Source organism: Tremella mesenterica, assembly GCF_000271645.1.
Source record: "Tremella mesenterica DSM 1558 unplaced genomic scaffold TREMEscaffold_1, whole genome shotgun sequence".
NCBI classification, from domain to species: Eukaryota; Fungi; Basidiomycota; class Tremellomycetes; order Tremellales; family Tremellaceae; genus Tremella; species Tremella mesenterica.
Window position 1 is genome coordinate 367,153 of NW_006711225.1, and position 16,158 is coordinate 383,310.

Sequence of the window (16,158 nt, forward strand, 5' to 3'; positions counted from 1 at the left end):
ATAGGTGTAGGAAGGAGACGATACCAGGTGAGCGTACCCGTTCACATGTTTGATGGCTCGGTTAGTGTCGCTGGACCCATCACCGAGTTTGTCGAAGTTGGTTTTAGTTTGACGAAGGACGCCGAAGTGCAATCTGTTCGTCTAGATATAACAACGCTCTGCGATGCAGATGTTGTGATAGGGTGGGACTGGATGAGGAAGGAAGGGGTTGTTCTAGATGGAAGAGACAACTCGGTGAAGTTCCCCATCCCAACCCCACCGAGTGCGGCGAAGTTAGCAGCCATAGGGCTGCCAACTCCGACGGACGCGATAGATCTCCGAGACAAAGATGACCAGGATGAACTGAGTCCGGAGGAACAGGAGGAATTGTATCAGGTGGTTCCTGAACAATATCACCCGTTCATTGATGTGTTTAACCCGAGGAAGGGAGGTGAAGAATTACCTCCCTCAAGGGAATATGATCTAGAATTTGACCTTAAGGAGGGGGCGAACCTGAAGGTTGCTCCACTCTACTCACTCGGAGAAGATCAGAGAAGTGCGCTGAGAGACATCCTAGATCGCAAAACATCGGCCGGAAGAATTCGACCCAGTAATTCGCCCTACGGATCACCGATGTTCTTGGTACCGAAGAAAGCAAAGGGTCAATGGCGAATGGTCATTGATTACCGAAAATTAAACGAGGCAACGATACCCGACGCCTATCCACTGCCTCTGATCGGCCAGATAACCGAAGAGCTGGGAAAAGCGAGGTATTTCAGCAAGTTAGATCTGATTGGAGCCTATCAACTCCTACAAGTAAAGGAAGGACACGAGCACTTGACGGCGTTCAGGACTCAGTACGGTATGTTCGAGTCTCTTGTTGTTCGAGATGGTCTGTGAAATGCTCCGGCTGTATTCCAGCATTTTCTGAATGAAAGCTTCCGAGAACTGTTGGGGAAAGGAGTAGTTGTCTACATAGATGATATACTCATCTATGGTCAAACGTTGGAAGAATTGAGAGGAACTACGGCGAAGGTGTTCGAAGTTCTTCGAAGGTCGAATCTGTTCGTCAAGGCTAGTAAGTGTGAGTTTGAAAGAGATTCGGTAGTCTTCTTGGGTTTTGTGGTCTCACAGGAGGGAGTTTCTAGTAATCCGGAGTACATCGACGCTGTTGTGTCCTTTCCCCGCCCCAAGAACCTAAGAGAGAGCAGAGAATTTATGGGAGTCGTTAGTCATTATCAGCGCTTTGTCCCCAACTTCTCCAGGATTGCTAAACCGATCATTGATCTCACAAGGAAGGATGTACCGTTTGTCTGGGGAATGGAGCAGGAAAGAGCTTTTAAAGAATTGAAGGATAGAATGTGTAGGGCCCCAGTATTGGCTCACTTTGATCCCTCGTTGAAGACATTACTACAGACAGATGTGTCGTTCTTCGGCTGGGGCTTCATAATATCGCAGGTGAACGAGTTGGGACAAGAACATCCGGTAGCTATTGAGTCAGGAGCGTCTCAAGCGGCGCAGTCAAATTATACGGTAGGCGAGAAGGAACTACTAGCTATCGTTGAGGCTTTTAGAAGAAGGAGACACTTACTGTTACAGGTAGAGACTACAGTTCTCACGGACCACTTGAACTTGACATACTGGATGGAACCGAAGCAGCTAAGCCCGAGGCAGGGCAGGTGGGTCGAAGAGCTTTCTAACTTTAGGTTTAAGATGGTGTACCGACCTGGGAAACAAGCTACGCTACCGGACGGGCTATCGAGAAGAACAGACTACCACTCTGGAAAGGGGAGTACTATGGTGCAAGAGAGCAACCTTATTCAAGGGTTGCCGAAGTTCGACGAACTCGACGGCACTAACTCTGGGTTACAACACCTACTTCGTGCCTTGCAAGGAACAAAGGAAGTAAGAGAGAATGACCTTATTGATCTGTCACGGCCGTCGAACAACTATTTCTTAATAGACCGACGGTCGACGAACCTCGGCTAACTTCACGCTCTGAGTCGATGTCTCACCCAACCAGGAGGGCGCAGACGTCGAAAGGGGTGTAACTACGGCGTACTTCGGCGTAGTTACTCTAACTAGGGTTTTGTTCTACTGATGGCGATGTATCTTGATTTATAGCTATCTCTATCTGTCTTTCACTACTGACAACAATCAAGGATCGCTGAAGAACTTCAGCGATCTTCTCAGCTAATATTATCTACCCCTCCTAGACGTTCATCCAACCCTCTCGCGCTTTGACGTACTTCAACGCACTTCGTCCAACTTCCCCGAGCCCTCGGCCATCCTCTTCCTCCTTCGACTAACTCCGCCTAACATCGCCGCACTTCTGCTCCCATTGTCCCTACTTAGCCTAACTCCGCCTAACATCGCCGCACTTCTGCTCCCATTGTCCCTAATTAGCCTAACCCCGCCTAACATCGCCGCACTTCTGCTCCCATTGTCCCTACTTAGCCTAACCCCGTCTAACTTCGCCGTACTTCTGCTCCCATTGTCCCTACTTAGCCTAACTCCGTCTAACTTCGCCGTACTTGGTGTCAGAAGTCCTGAGTTACGTGTAGAGTAAAGAGGTTAAGGCGTGATGGGGTTTTGATGGCCAAAGGAGGGTCATTGTTGGTGGAGTAATCGAGGTGTCACGACGTAGTTCGTGACAGTCGCCCCCTTCTTTAGCCGCGAACGTCCTCGTGAGCGATTACACCTCTGTCGTGGCAAGAGAACTTAGCAGCGTAGTACCCCATTCTCTCCCTCCCCATGACCATCCTCCACTCTTCTGCTCTTTGCGCCGCACTTCGTAGTTGGGCCTCCTTTCACTCCAGAACCCGACAATGAGACTCCCCTAACTTCGTCGAGGTTTGCCGTAAGAAGCCCTGTGTCTTTTGTAGGTGAGACACGCTTCCTGAATGGCAGCCGAACAACACCGTTGTTTGTCGAAGTAACCCTCGCTTATATTGAGATGAGACACTATAGCGTGGGAATTTTGATCGTCCCTGCGATGCCTTTTGTTGATGAAACGCGAAGTTTGCTGCATGTTGACGACGAGGGGTTAGGTTTGATTATACTAAATACTGAGCAGTTCGTCGAGCTTCTCTCTTTTTCCCATCTGCTTTCAAAACTTTCTATCTCTCTTACCTAGAAAACAGATTTGTTACCTTGAATCATCGCCTCGAGTTTTATTCTCATTTAAATATCTTAACGTCATGGCCCCTTCTACTCCTACATCTAACCCTTTCGCCGCCATGAGGAACTTTGGTGGTATGGTGTCGTCTGCTCGTGAGTTATTCCTCGACACTTACCTTACTTCGCCGGACTTGGCTGATGTTCAGTTTCCTTCGGCGACAGATCTCGCCAAGTCTCCTCCCTCGGCCTCGGCACCCTCTCTTTGGGGGAGCCGTCTGGCGATGTCCCGCCTCCTCGCTCCGCTTCTCCTCCCGCCGGTCCTCCCGCTGGTTCTCCCTCTGCTTCTCCTCCTCCTGGTTCTCGCTCTGCTTCCCCTCCTGCCGCCAGCCCTCGCCGCAGGACGCCCGCCTTTCGTCCTGGTGAGTCTCCGTCCTCCTCCGACCAGGAGTCGCTCAGTGGTTCGGAGTCGGACGATCAGTCAGACGTCGAAGGAAAAGGGGGTGATTATAGTGATGAGGATGATAGAATCGTGTCGGAGGGTGAAACCGAGTTAGAGGAACACTCGGATGATGATATGGTGGCGGTTAGTGTAGAGGACAACAACGTAGATAGTCCTGAGCGTGAGTTCTTCGTCCAACCTCTCACACCTTCGCCGAACTTGGCCTTGTTTATCTGTTCTTTAGCTCTCCAAGACATTGCTAACTCGCAGCCGCTCCTGCCCCTCCCCCTGCTCAAATTGTGGGCCAGAAACGACGCCGTTCCCTCTCCTCTTCTTCTTAAATTGTGGGCCAGAAACGACGCCGTTCCCTCTCCTCTTCTTCTTCTTCCTCTTCTTCTTCTTCCTCTTCTTCTTCCCCCCCCCAACGCCATCGCCGCTGCCGCCGCTGCTGCCGCCGCCCGCTCTGCCGCCGCCATCGCTCCTGCTGCCGCCGCCGGTCCTGCTCCCGCCGCCGGTCCTGCTCCCGCCGCCCCCGTCGCTGCTCCCCCCCCTTCTCCCAGAGGGGAGCCTTCGCCCAAACGGGTGAAGAGATCACTGCGGGAAGAAGAGTACTTGTGGGAGAAGATGAAGTCCGAGCCTGGTCGTTGGATCGCGGTTGGTGTTGACGAAGCGTGTGACCGTTGCCGGTGAGTCCACCTATTCGTACTACGCCGAAGTTACTCCTGCTAATTAGTAGACGTGAGATTATCACGTATAATCGTCCAAACTGGGCCCTGCCTCAAGGCAGTCAGGCCACACAACAAGGCCCTCCGTTGTGCTTCATGCACGTCTGGCCCCTGCTCCTTCTGTCCCGTTTCCTCTGCCCGGGACATCCCGCCCCGTCCCTTCGACGCTTCTCCTCTCCCCCCTCCCCAGACTCCAGCGTCTGTCCCCCGTTCGCGGGTACCGTCTTCGTCTCTCCGGTCGGTTCGCCGTACTTCGCCGGACCTCCGCCCGTCGCCTCCGTCGCCGTCGCCCTTCGCTCCTGTGGCCGGCCCATCACGTCTCCCGGCTGTTCCTCCTTCGTCTTCTCGCCGTCCTTCGGCCTCTGCTCCTTCGGCCTCCCGTCCTTCGGCCTCTCGTCCTTCGGCGCCACGTCCGTCCTCTCCAGTGGTAGCTTCTCCTCCGGCTCACAGCACCCGAAGTCGGCGTCCTTCTGTTCCTCCGGCCTCTTCGGCGGCCCCTCCCGTCACCCCTCCCTCTGCTTCCCAGAAGACACCGAAGTCTTCTTTAAAGAAATCAAAAGGGAAATCTAAAGGGAAGGAGGTTGCCTTCAATGATGGTGATGTGGAAAATGAAGATACTCAGCGTGCTGGTCCCTCTGCTCCCCGGTTGTCCCTCGTCCACCCTCGTATCTCCCTGGACGTCCGTATTCCTGAGGACGAAAAGGAACTCGCCACTTATCGTTCTCTCGTCCTCGGTCTCACTACTCAGCTTGAGGCCGCCCGAAATGATACATCTCTCCTGCTTGACTTCTCTTCTCGTCAAGCTAACGCTTTAAACAATCTTACTGCGGCGTTAGTAGATGTAGTCAACACTGGGGCTCTGGACGACGAAGCAAGGACAAGGTTAGCGGACGTCTCTCGCCGAAGCCTTACTGAGATAGCCGATGTTCGCCGAAGACTGTTCGACACCCCCTTCCTAGTCACTCCTATGGCGTATGAGCCACCACCGTCCCTTGACTGGTTAGGTCGCCGTAGTAATTCTCGTGTCCCAGCTTCAGCCCAGACTGCTCTCGACCTCCTCAGTCTTCCCTTCGAGTGTCTACGGACCATACGTTCTCTGTGGAGGACCCCGAGCATGCAAGCTGCTCGAGATGTCCAGGACTTCGGTGACTTCTTTGGGGCTATGAATCGGGCATGGAATGCTTCTCTCTCTACTGCGTTCCCGTCTGAGACTCTCGATCTACCTTCGGTCATCGGTAGCCTCCACACCAATCCCGCGGGACCGAGTAGATCGAAGGAGAAAGGAAAAGGAAAAGGTAAGGGTAAGAGTAAGGACAAGTGAGCGGTACGTAGCTGTAATCCTATGTTGTATGCAGTACGTTCTATTTCCTAGCCCTTCGCAGTCGCCCTTCCTTCGGCTTAGTAGGGTGAAGTTCGTGGAACTTCGCCAATATGTCGTCAGCTCCATCGACGTTCTCCACTGGTTCCCATGATACTGAATCGTCTGTTCCTTCGTAACCTAACCACTCCACCAAGTACTCTAACTTTCCTGACCTCTTATTTACTCTAGAGTCTACAATGTCTTTTACCTCCCACGATTCCCCTACATTATCTACTTCTACTGGGCCAGGTGGTTCAGCTTGCTGACCAGGGAATACTGGAGGATGATAAGGACGGAGCAAGGAGACATGGAATACGTCATGGATACCTGCCATCGTTCCTGGTAGTTCCAATTTACAAGCATGAGAACCCACCTGCCGTACTACTTTGTACGGCCCACTTTGCTTAACATCTAACTTCTTCATTGGTCTCTTCGTCTTAATATTCTCTAACGACAGCATCACTAGGTCTCCTTCCGCGAAGTTCGGCGTAGTCCGGTGTTTCCTATTGTATCCTTCGGCGTACTTCTCATTAGCTTTCTCAATTCCTTCGATACAATCTTTGTGTATTTCAGTCAAGTCTTTTACCACCACCGTAGCAGCGGGCACTTCGACCTCGCTAGCCTTTATCTCTTCAGCCCAACGAGGGTGATATCCATAGTTCGCATAGAATGGGGTTTTGTTTATCGCAGAGTGCTGGGTGTTGTTGTAAGCAAAGCTAGCTCGAGCGAGTAGCTTCGACCAGTCGTTCTGCTGATAGGAGGTGAAGATTCGAAGATACAGTTCCAAAGACTGGTTGGTTCGTTCGGTCTGTCCGTCAGTCTGTGGATGATATGCAGTAGAGAGATGTAGTCTTATTCCGAGACTATCGGTCAAATTCTTCCAGAACTTGGAGGTAAACTTCGATCCCCTGTCCGATACTATATTCTCTGGCAACCCATGCTGGGCCACCACATAGTCCAATATCAACTCTGATAGGCCGGCTGCGGTTAACTTCGTCGTAGTCGGGATAAAAATGGCCCATTTGGTCAACCGATCCACCACTACCAGGATGGAGTTATATCCATGGGAATTTGGCAGCTCCTCGATAAAATCCATCGAGATGCTAGACCAAGGTTTCGTAGCTACCTCCAGTGGTTTAAGCTCTCCATGGGGTTTCTGTCTGTTAGTCTTTGCCCTCTGACATACCGCGCATCCAGCGATGTAGTCCTCAACATCCTTCCTTACTCCAATCCAGACATAGTCCCTTAGAACTAGCTCAAGGGTCTTCGCTGAACCTGGGTGACCAGCTAAGGCCGAGTCATGTCGCATTTTCATGATCTTCAGCCGAGCATCGGCGTAGTTCGGCACATAAATGCGATCGTCGAATGTGAGGAAACCTCTTGAGTTCCACCCCCCACGAAGGATTAGAGGAGACCGCGAACTACGGCGTAGCTCGGTGATTGATCCTGGTTCTTGCACGTTATCGTTACACGTAGGATGAGAACACTCAGCGCAAACGACTCCTAATAATTCTTCTCTGACCCCTTCTATGTCTTCGTCCTCCTGAACTCCAAGTACTAGATCCATAGGGTCCACAAGATCATTTTCCTTTACCTCCCTTGTCCCTTGCAATGCTCGAAGGAGGTGACGCAACTCCGACGTGGTGGCGTCAACTTCGTCGAACTTCGGCAGACCTTGGATAAGGTTGCTCTCTTGTACCATGGTACTTCCTTTCCCGGAATGATAGTCCGCCCGTCTAGATAACCCATCTGGCAGACTTGCCTGGGTTCCTGGCCGATAAACCATTTTAAACCTGAAGTTAGCTAGCTCCTCTACCCACCTACCTTGCCGAGGACTGAGTTGTTTCGGCTCCATCCAGTAGGTAAGGTTTAGATGGTCGGTAAGTACTGTGGTTTCTACCTGCAATAATAAGTGTCTCCTTCTTCTGAAACCCTCCACTACAGCGAGGAACTCCTTTTCTCCTACCGTATAATTCAGCTGAGCTGTGTTGAAAGCACCAGACTCAATAGCTACCGGGTGTTCTTGACCAGCCGTGTTGATCTGCGAAATTATGAACCCCCAGCCGAAGAACGACGCATCTGTCTGTAATATCGTCTTCAATGTAGGGTCAAAATGGGCTAATACCGGCGCAGTACACATCCTAGCCTTCAACTCTTTGAAGGCTGACTCCCGTTCGACTCCCCATACAAATGGTACCTCCTTCCTTGTCAAGTCATTGATAGGTCTAGCAATCTTCGAGAAGTTGGGGACAAAGCGCCTGTAATAGCTTACAACTCCAATGAATCCCCTTGACTCTCGTAGATTCTTAGGACGTGGGAAGGAAGTGATGGCATCAATGTATTCTGGGTTCACCGATACACCTTTAGAGGATACCACGAAACCTAGAAACACCACCGAATCTCTTTCGAACTCGCACTTACTAGCTTTCACGTACAGGCTCGCCTTCCGCAGTACCTCAAAGACCTTCGCCGTAGTTCCTCGTAATTCCTCCAACGTATTCCCATAAATGAGGATATCGTCAATGTAGACCACGACTCCATTCCCTAGTAGCTCTCTAAACACCTCATTTAGGAAGTGTTGGAAGACCGCGGGGGCGTTTCGCAGCCCATCACGAACAACCAGAGATTCAAACATACCATACTGTGTCCTGAACGCCGTCAGGTGTTCATGTCCCTCTGTCACCCTCAACAATTGGTATGCTCCAATTAGATCTAGTTTGCTGAAATACCTTGCTTTTCCAAGTTCTTCGGTAATTTGACCTATTAGAGGGAGAGGGTAGGCATCTGGTATGGTCGCTTCGTTCAGTTTTCGATAGTCGATGACCATTCGCCACTGTCCTTCGGCTTTCTTCGGTATCATAAACATTGGTGAGCCGTATGGCGAGTTACTTGCCCGAATTCGGCCAGCGGCAATTTCGCGATCTAGTATGTCTCTCAGCGCGCGTCTCTGATCTTCTCCTTGAGCATAGAGGGAGGCGACCTTAAGGTTCGCCCCCTCCTTAAGCTCAAACTTCAAATCGTAGGACCTTGAAGGGGGAAGGGTCTCTCCTCCCTTCTTCGGATTAAAAACGTCAATGTACTGGTGGTATTGTTCAGGAACTACCTGGAACAACTCGTCTTGTTCCTCCGGGCTCAGCTCTTCAAGCTCATCTTCGCCGCGGAGGTCTATCGCGTCCGTCAGAGTCGGCAGCCCTATGGCCGCTAACTTCGCCGCACTTGGTGGGGTTGGGATGGGAAATTTCACCGAGTTGTCTCTTCCATCAAGGACAACCCCTTCCTTCCTCATCCAATCCCACCCTATCACAACATCTGCGTCGCAGAGCGTTGTTACATCGAGACAAACAGATCGCACTTCGGCGTCCTTCGTCAAACTAAATCCGACTTCGACAAACTCGGTGATGGGTCCAGCGACACTCACCGAGCCGTCGAACATGTGAACGGGTACGCTCACCTGATATCGTCTCTTTTCTACACCTATCTTCGCTGCTGCCTTAGGGCTTATATATGAACAAGTAGCTCCAGTGTCCCAGAGCGTAGTTAGCTTTATTCCATTAATGAAAATGTCCGATTTAGGTTGATCTCTGGAAACGGAAGGGATGAGGAGATGATTATCGACATTGCATGAACAAGGGGTACTGAGTGGTGTATTTTTGTATTCACAATCCTCTGGCTCCATCAGCTGTGTTTCTTTTATGGGTTTGGGAATGGTGGCCGAGAGAATATGGCGGACCCGCCGAGCCTCGCCTACTGCGACAGGTCCTCTTCTTTTCCCTGGTCCTCTTCCAAATCTACTTCTCCTCCAACCGCATTCAAGTTCCTCCTCTGTCCGAGAGGTACTGCGTTCCCTCCCGATCCTCCACCACGTTCTCCGAACTTCTCCCCCCATGGAGGCAACAGTCCAACCTTAACCTTAGCCTCCCTTACAGGGCATTCCTTCAGCCAATGTCCTGCTTCACCACACTCGGTACACTTCCCCTCCTTCCTCCTTGTCTCCCTCAGATCGGAGCTCGGCCTAGGCCATCTTCGGCGAACTTCGTCGATGTTTGGCGGTGTACTCTTTACCACCGTCGACATCATAGCCGCCTGGACACCACCCTGCGCCGAAGGTTGCCCCTTTTCCCATTTCTTCTCTTCTTTCTTCTCCGTCCTCTGACTTTCCACCACTGTCGTTGTCCTTATCCCTCCTTCCCTTTTCCTCTCTGCCTCCTTCTCCACTTGTCTCCTCCACAGGCGGTTGTCCAAGGGGATCACAAACTCCAATAGCTCTTTCACAGTCCCAAACGATCTACCGTGTCTTGCAATTTCATCTAGAAGGTGCGATTTTAGTCCTTTCTTGGCTCGGTCAACTAGGTTTCCATCATCAGACCACTTAAGAATCGCAACATGTCGCTGGAAGGCGGAGAAGTAGTCCGAAGCAGACCCGGTTTGCTTGAGGTCGTTAAGTTGTCGGGCCGCAGTTCCTTCTTCGTCTGGATCACCAAAGTTAGTCTTGAGGTACTTAACGAACTGATCGTGTGTCGTGAGGTACTCAGGAAGAGGTCTTTTGGATAGATCGGGCTGCACTGCAAGAAGAGGTGTTTCGCGTAGATGAGAGATCATGAAAAAGACTTTCTTAGTGTCGTCGGGGAAAAGATGGGAGTTCAATTCGAAATGTACGTCGCACTCAGACAGAAAGGCGGTTAACTTGTTCCGATCTCCTCTCCAGAGGTCTGGGTTAGGTAGCTTTATCCCCTTCCGTTGTTCGCCCACTACGCTTGGGGTCGCCGAAGTTTGCCGTCCCATGGCGTACCTCACTCCTTCTGATATCCCTTCTGCAATCCCGCCCACTGTATCCCTTTCTCTTCTCTGTTCCCATTCCTCCCTACGCCTTCTCTCCTCCATCATGTCTTTGTTCATATTCGCCACCATCTGCATCAAGGCCAACACCACCCCTTGTGTTCCTTCTTCTCCCAAGTTCGCCGTACTTCCAGTGTTTTCTCTTGGGCGTGGGGTTTGGTCTGATCCAAGTGGGGATCCCGCAGGTGGGAGAGCATTAGACGGAGGAGAAGGAGGGTTAGAAGGCACCGGTGGAACGAACTCATCTCCTTGAATTGATCCCCCCACACTATCCTCCACTCCAAGGTCCTGCCCCATTGCTCTGCTAAGCTCCTCCAATGCTCTCCTCTCGTTCTCCTCCATCCTGTCTCCATCCCTACTTATCCCTCGTGTAATTCTTCTTTCTGGTTCCATATTATCTTTGTACTTCTCCGAGGTTCGCACGGGTCGTCGGTAAGAGCGATCCTTGATACTGTCACGGCCGTCGAACAACTATTTCTTAATAGACCGACGGTCGACGAACCTCGGCTAACTTCACGCTCTGAGTCGATGTCTCACCCAACCAGGAGGGCGCAGACGTCGAAAGGGGTGTAACTACGGCGTACTTCGGCGTAGTTACTCTAACTAGGGTTTTGTTCTACTGATGGCGATGTATCTTGATTTATAGCTATCTCTATCTGTCTTTCACTACTGACAACAATCAAGGATCGCTGAAGAACTTCAGCGATCTTCTCAGCTAATATTATCTACCCCTCCTAGACGTTCATCCAACCCTCTCGCGCTTTGACGTACTTCAACGCACTTCGTCCAACTTCCCCGAGCCCTCGGCCATCCTCTTCCTCCTTCGACTAACTCCGCCTAACATCGCCGCACTTCTGCTCCCATTGTCCCTACTTAGCCTAACTCCGCCTAACATCGCCGCACTTCTGCTCCCATTGTCCCTAATTAGCCTAACCCCGCCTAACATCGCCGCACTTCTGCTCCCATTGTCCCTACTTAGCCTAACCCCGTCTAACTTCGCCGTACTTCTGCTCCCATTGTCCCTACTTAGCCTAACTCCGTCTAACTTCGCCGTACTTGGTGTCAGAAGTCCTGAGTTACGTGTAGAGTAAAGAGGTTAAGGCGTGATGGGGTTTTGATGGCCAAAGGAGGGTCATTGTTGGTGGAGTAATCGAGGTGTCACGACGTAGTTCGTGACATGATCCCATGGATCTGATTGTTGGGATACAGGAAGATGAAGAAGTGGAGGAGGTTAGAAAAGAGCTATTAGGAGTCATTTGCGCTGAGTGTTCCCATCCAACGTGTCACGATGACGTACAGGAACCAGGATCAATCACCGAACTACGCCGTAGTTCGCGATCCCCTCTAATACTTTGTGGAGGATGGAACTCAAGGGGTTTCCTCACGTTCGACGATCGCACTTATGTGCCGAACTACGCCGATGCTCGACTAAAGATCATGAAGATGCGACACGATTCGGCCCTAGCTGGTCACCCAGGCTCAGCAAAGACCCTCGAGCTTGTCCTGAGGGATTACGTTTGGGTTGGAGTAAGGAAGGATGTCGAAGACTATATCGCTGGCTGTGCAGTATGTCAGAGAGCAAAGACTAACAGACAGAAACCCCATGGAGAGCTTAAACCATTGCAAGTGGCTACTAAACCCTGGTCAAGCATCTCGATGGATTTCATCGAAGAGCTTCCGAATTCCCATGGATATAATTCCATCCTGGTAGTGGTGGACCGATTGACCAAATGGGGCATTTTTATCCCAACCACGACGAAGTTAACCGCAGCTGGACTATCTGAGCTGATAATGGACTATGTGGTGGCCCAGCATGGGTTACCAGAGAGTATAGTATCGGACAGAGGATCGAAGTTCACTTCGAAGTTTTGGAAGAACTTGACCGATAGTCTCAGCATAAGACTACATCTTTCTACCGCGTAACATCCACAGACTGATGGACAGAACGAACGAACCAACCAGTCCCTGGAATTATACCTTCGAATCTTCACTTCCTTCCCGCAGAACGACTGGTCGAAACTGCTTGCTCGAGCTAGCTTTGCTTACAACAACACCCATCATTCCGCGATAAACAAGACCCCATTCTATGCGAACTATGGGTACCACCCTCGATGGGCTGAAGAGATTAAGGCTAGTGTAGTCGAAGTACCTGCTGCTACAATAGCAGTAAAAGACCTAACCGAAATACATAAGGAATGTATTGAGGGGATTGAGAAAGCTATTGAGAAGTACGCCGAAGGATACAATAGGAAACATCGAACTACGCCAAACTTCGTAGAAGGTGACCTAGTGATGCTGTCGTTAGAGAACATCAAGACTAAAAGACCAATGAAGAAGTTAGATGTGAAGCAAAGTGGGCCGTACAAGGTAGTACGGCAGGTAGGTTCTCATGCCTGTAAATTGGAATTACCAGGAACGATGGCAGGTATCCATGATGTATTCCATGTTTCATTGCTTCGCCCCTACCATCCTCCAGTATTCCCTGGTCAGCAAGCTGAACCACCTCGCCCAGTAGAGGTAGATAACGTAGGAGAATCGTGGGAAGTAAAGGATATTGTGGACTCTAGAGTAAATAAGAGGTCAGGAAAGTTAGAGTACCTAGTAGAGTGGTTAGGTTACGAAGGAACAGACGATTCGGTATCATGGGAACCGGTAGAGAACGTCGATGGAGCTGATGACATATTGGCGAAGTTCCACGAACTTCATCCTACTAAGCCGAGGGAAGGGCGACTACGAAGGGCTAGGAGGTAGAACGTACTGCATACAACATAGGATTACAGCTACGTACAGCTCACTTGTCCTTACCCTTACCCTTTCCCTTTCCTTTCTCCTTCGCTCTACTCGGTCCCGCGGGATTGGTGTGGAGAGTACCGATGGCCGAAGGGAGATCGAGACTGTCAGGGGGGAAGGCAGACGAGAGAGAAGCATTCCATGCCCGATTCATAGCCCCAAAGAAATCACCGAAGTCCTGGACATCCCGAGCAGCTTGCATGCTTGGAGTCCTCCACAAGGAACGTATGGTCCTAAGACACTCAAAAGGGAGACTGAGGAGATCGAGAGCAGTCTGAGCAGAAGCAGGGACTCGAGAACTACTCCGGGGGCCTAACCAGCCGATGGACGGTGGTGGCTCGTACGCCATGGGAGTAACGAGGAAGGGGGTGTCGTAAAGTCTTCGGCGAACATCGGCTATCTCAGTGAGGCTTCGGCAAGAGACGTCCGCTAACCTCGTCCTTGCTTCCTCGCTCAGGTTCCCACCGTTGACTACATCTACTAACGCCGCAGTAAGGTTATTCAAGGCGTTGGCTTGACGAGTGGAGAAGTCGAGCAAGAGAGATGTATCACGTCGAGCGACGTCAAGCTGAGTGGTGAGGCCGAGAACGAGAGACCGATACGTAGCAAATTCCTTTTCATCCTCCGGGATACGAGCGTCCAGAGAGATGCGAGGGTGGACGAAGGACAACCGAGAAACAGAGGGCCCAGCACGCTGAGTAGCTTCATCTTCCACATCACCACCTTCAAAGACGACCTCTTTCTCCATCCTTTTCCCTTTTGATTTCTTTAAAGAAGACTTCGGAGTCTTCTTGGAAGCGGGGGACGCGGTGACAGGGGCGGCCACTGGGGTGGCCGGAGGAGCAGAAGGACGGCGACTTCGGGTGCCGTGGGCCGGAGGAGAGGCCACCACGGGAGAGGACGGACGAGGGGCCGAAGGACGACGGGAGGACGAAGGAGGAGCAGCGGGGAGACGTGACGGGCCGGCCGCAGGAGCAAAGGGCGACGGCGACGGAGGTGACGGGCGGGAGTCCCGCGAAGTGCGGCGAATCGACCGGAGAGACGAAGGTGGTACCCGCGAACGGGGGACAGACGCAGGAGTCTGGGGAGGGGGGAAAGGCGAAGAGTCGGAGGGATGGGGCGGGATGTCCCGGGCAGAGGAAACGGGACAGAAGGAGCAGGGACCAGATGTGCATGAAGCACAACGGAGGGCTTTGTTGTGTGGCCTGACTGCCTTGAGGCAGGGCCAATTTGGACGATTATACGTGATAATCTCACGTCTACTAATTAGCAGGAGTAACTTCGGCGTAGTACGAATAGGTGGACTCACCGACAACGATCACACGCTTCGTCAACACCAACCGCGACCCAACGTCCAGGCTCAGACTTCATCTTCTCCCACAAGTACTCTTCTTCCCGCAATGATCTCTTCACCCGTTTGGGTGAAGGCTCCCCTCTGGGAGAAGGGGGGGGAGCAACGACGGGGGCGGCGGCGGCAGCGGCAATGGCGTTGGCGGGGGGGAGAACCCCGGAAGAGGAGGAAGAGGAAGAAGAAGAAGAAGAGGAAGAAGAGGAGAGAGAACGGCGTCGTTTCTGGCCCACGATTTGAGCAGGGGGAGGGACAGGAACGGCTGCGAGTTAGCAATGTCCTGGAAAGCTAAAGAACAGATAAACAAGACCAAGTTCGGCGAAGGTGTGAGAGGGTGGACGAAGGACTCACGCTCAGGACTATCTACGTCGTTGTCCTCTACACTAATCACCTCCACATCATCATCCGGGTATTCTTCTAACTTGCTTTCACCCTCACTATCGATCCTACCCTCCCGATCATCATCATCCTCACTCTCTTCGGTGTCGGGTCGATCACTCGACTCCGAGCCCCCACTGAGCGACTCCTGGTCGGAGGAGGACGGAGACTCACCAGGACGAAAGGCGGGCGTCCTACGGCGAGGGGTGGCGGCAGGAGGAGGCCCCCCGGGAGAACCAGTTACGGGGACGGGAGAACCAGACGCGGGGGAGGGAGAACCAGCGGGAGGAGAGGCGGAGCGAGGAGGCGAGGCAGCGCCGGACGGCTCCCCCAGAGAGAGAGTGCCGAGGCCAAGGGAGGAGACTTGGCGAGATCTGTCGCCGAAAGAAACTAAATATCAGCCAAGTTCGGCGAGGTGAGGTGAGTATCGACGAAAACTCACGAGCAGATGACACCATACCACCAAAATTCCTCATGGCGGCGAAAGGGCTGGGAGTGGGAGTAGAGGGGGCCATGACGTTAAGATATTTAAAAGAGAAATAAAACTCGAGGCGATTATTCAAGGTAACAAATCTGTTTTCTAGGTAAGAGAGATAGAAAGTTTTGAAAGCAGATGGGGAAAAGAGAGAAGCTCGACGAACTGCTCAGTATTTAGTATAATCAAACCTACCCCCTCGTCGTCAACATGCAGCAAACTTCGCGTTTCATCAACAAAAGGCAACGCAGGGACGATCAAAATTCCCACGCTATAGTGTCTCATCTCAATATAAGCGAGGGTTACTACGACAAACAACGGTGTTGTTCGGCTGCCATCCACGAAGCGTGTCTCACCTACAAAAGACACAGGGCTTCTTACGGCAAACCTCGACGAAGTTAGGGGAGTCTCATTGTCGGGTTTTGGAGTGAAAGGAGGCTCAACTACGAAGTGCGGCGCAAAGAGCAGAAGGGCGAAGGATGGTCATGGGGAGGGAGAGAATGGGGGTACTACGCTGCTAAGTTTTCTTGCCACAGTAGAGGTGTAATCGCTCACAAGGACGTTCGCGGCTAAAGAAGGGGGCGACTGTCACGAACTACGTCGTGACACCTCGATTACTCCACCAACAATGACCCTCCTTTGACCATCAAAACCCCATCACACCTTAACCTCTTTACTCTACACGTAACTCAGGACTTCTGAGACCAA

The 16,158-nt window shown here is 51.8% G+C and overlaps 2 protein-coding genes across 2 annotated transcripts; one reads left to right on the forward strand and one right to left on the reverse strand.

The window, feature by feature from the left end:
* Positions 1 to 3,179: 3,179 nt before the first annotated feature.
* Positions 3,180 to 5,584, forward strand: TREMEDRAFT_58118 (uncharacterized protein; the record flags this gene model as incomplete). The annotated part of the gene is made up of 7 exons (XM_007001085.1): positions 3,180 to 3,252; positions 3,306 to 3,518; positions 3,582 to 3,682; positions 3,708 to 3,719; positions 3,809 to 4,224; positions 4,275 to 4,276; positions 4,326 to 5,584. The coding sequence occupies 7 exons, from the start codon at positions 3,180 to 3,182 to the stop codon at positions 5,582 to 5,584; spliced, it is 2,076 nt and encodes a 691-aa protein (XP_007001147.1).
* Positions 5,585 to 13,250: 7,666 nt separating this feature from the next.
* On the reverse strand, positions 13,251 to 15,451 carry TREMEDRAFT_58120 (uncharacterized protein; the record flags this gene model as incomplete). The annotated part of the gene is made up of 4 exons (XM_007001086.1): positions 13,251 to 14,508; positions 14,559 to 14,859; positions 14,949 to 15,365; positions 15,418 to 15,451. The coding sequence occupies 4 exons, from the start codon at positions 15,449 to 15,451 to the stop codon at positions 13,251 to 13,253; spliced, it is 2,010 nt and encodes a 669-aa protein (XP_007001148.1).
* Between the last annotated feature and the right edge of the window lie 707 nt (positions 15,452 to 16,158).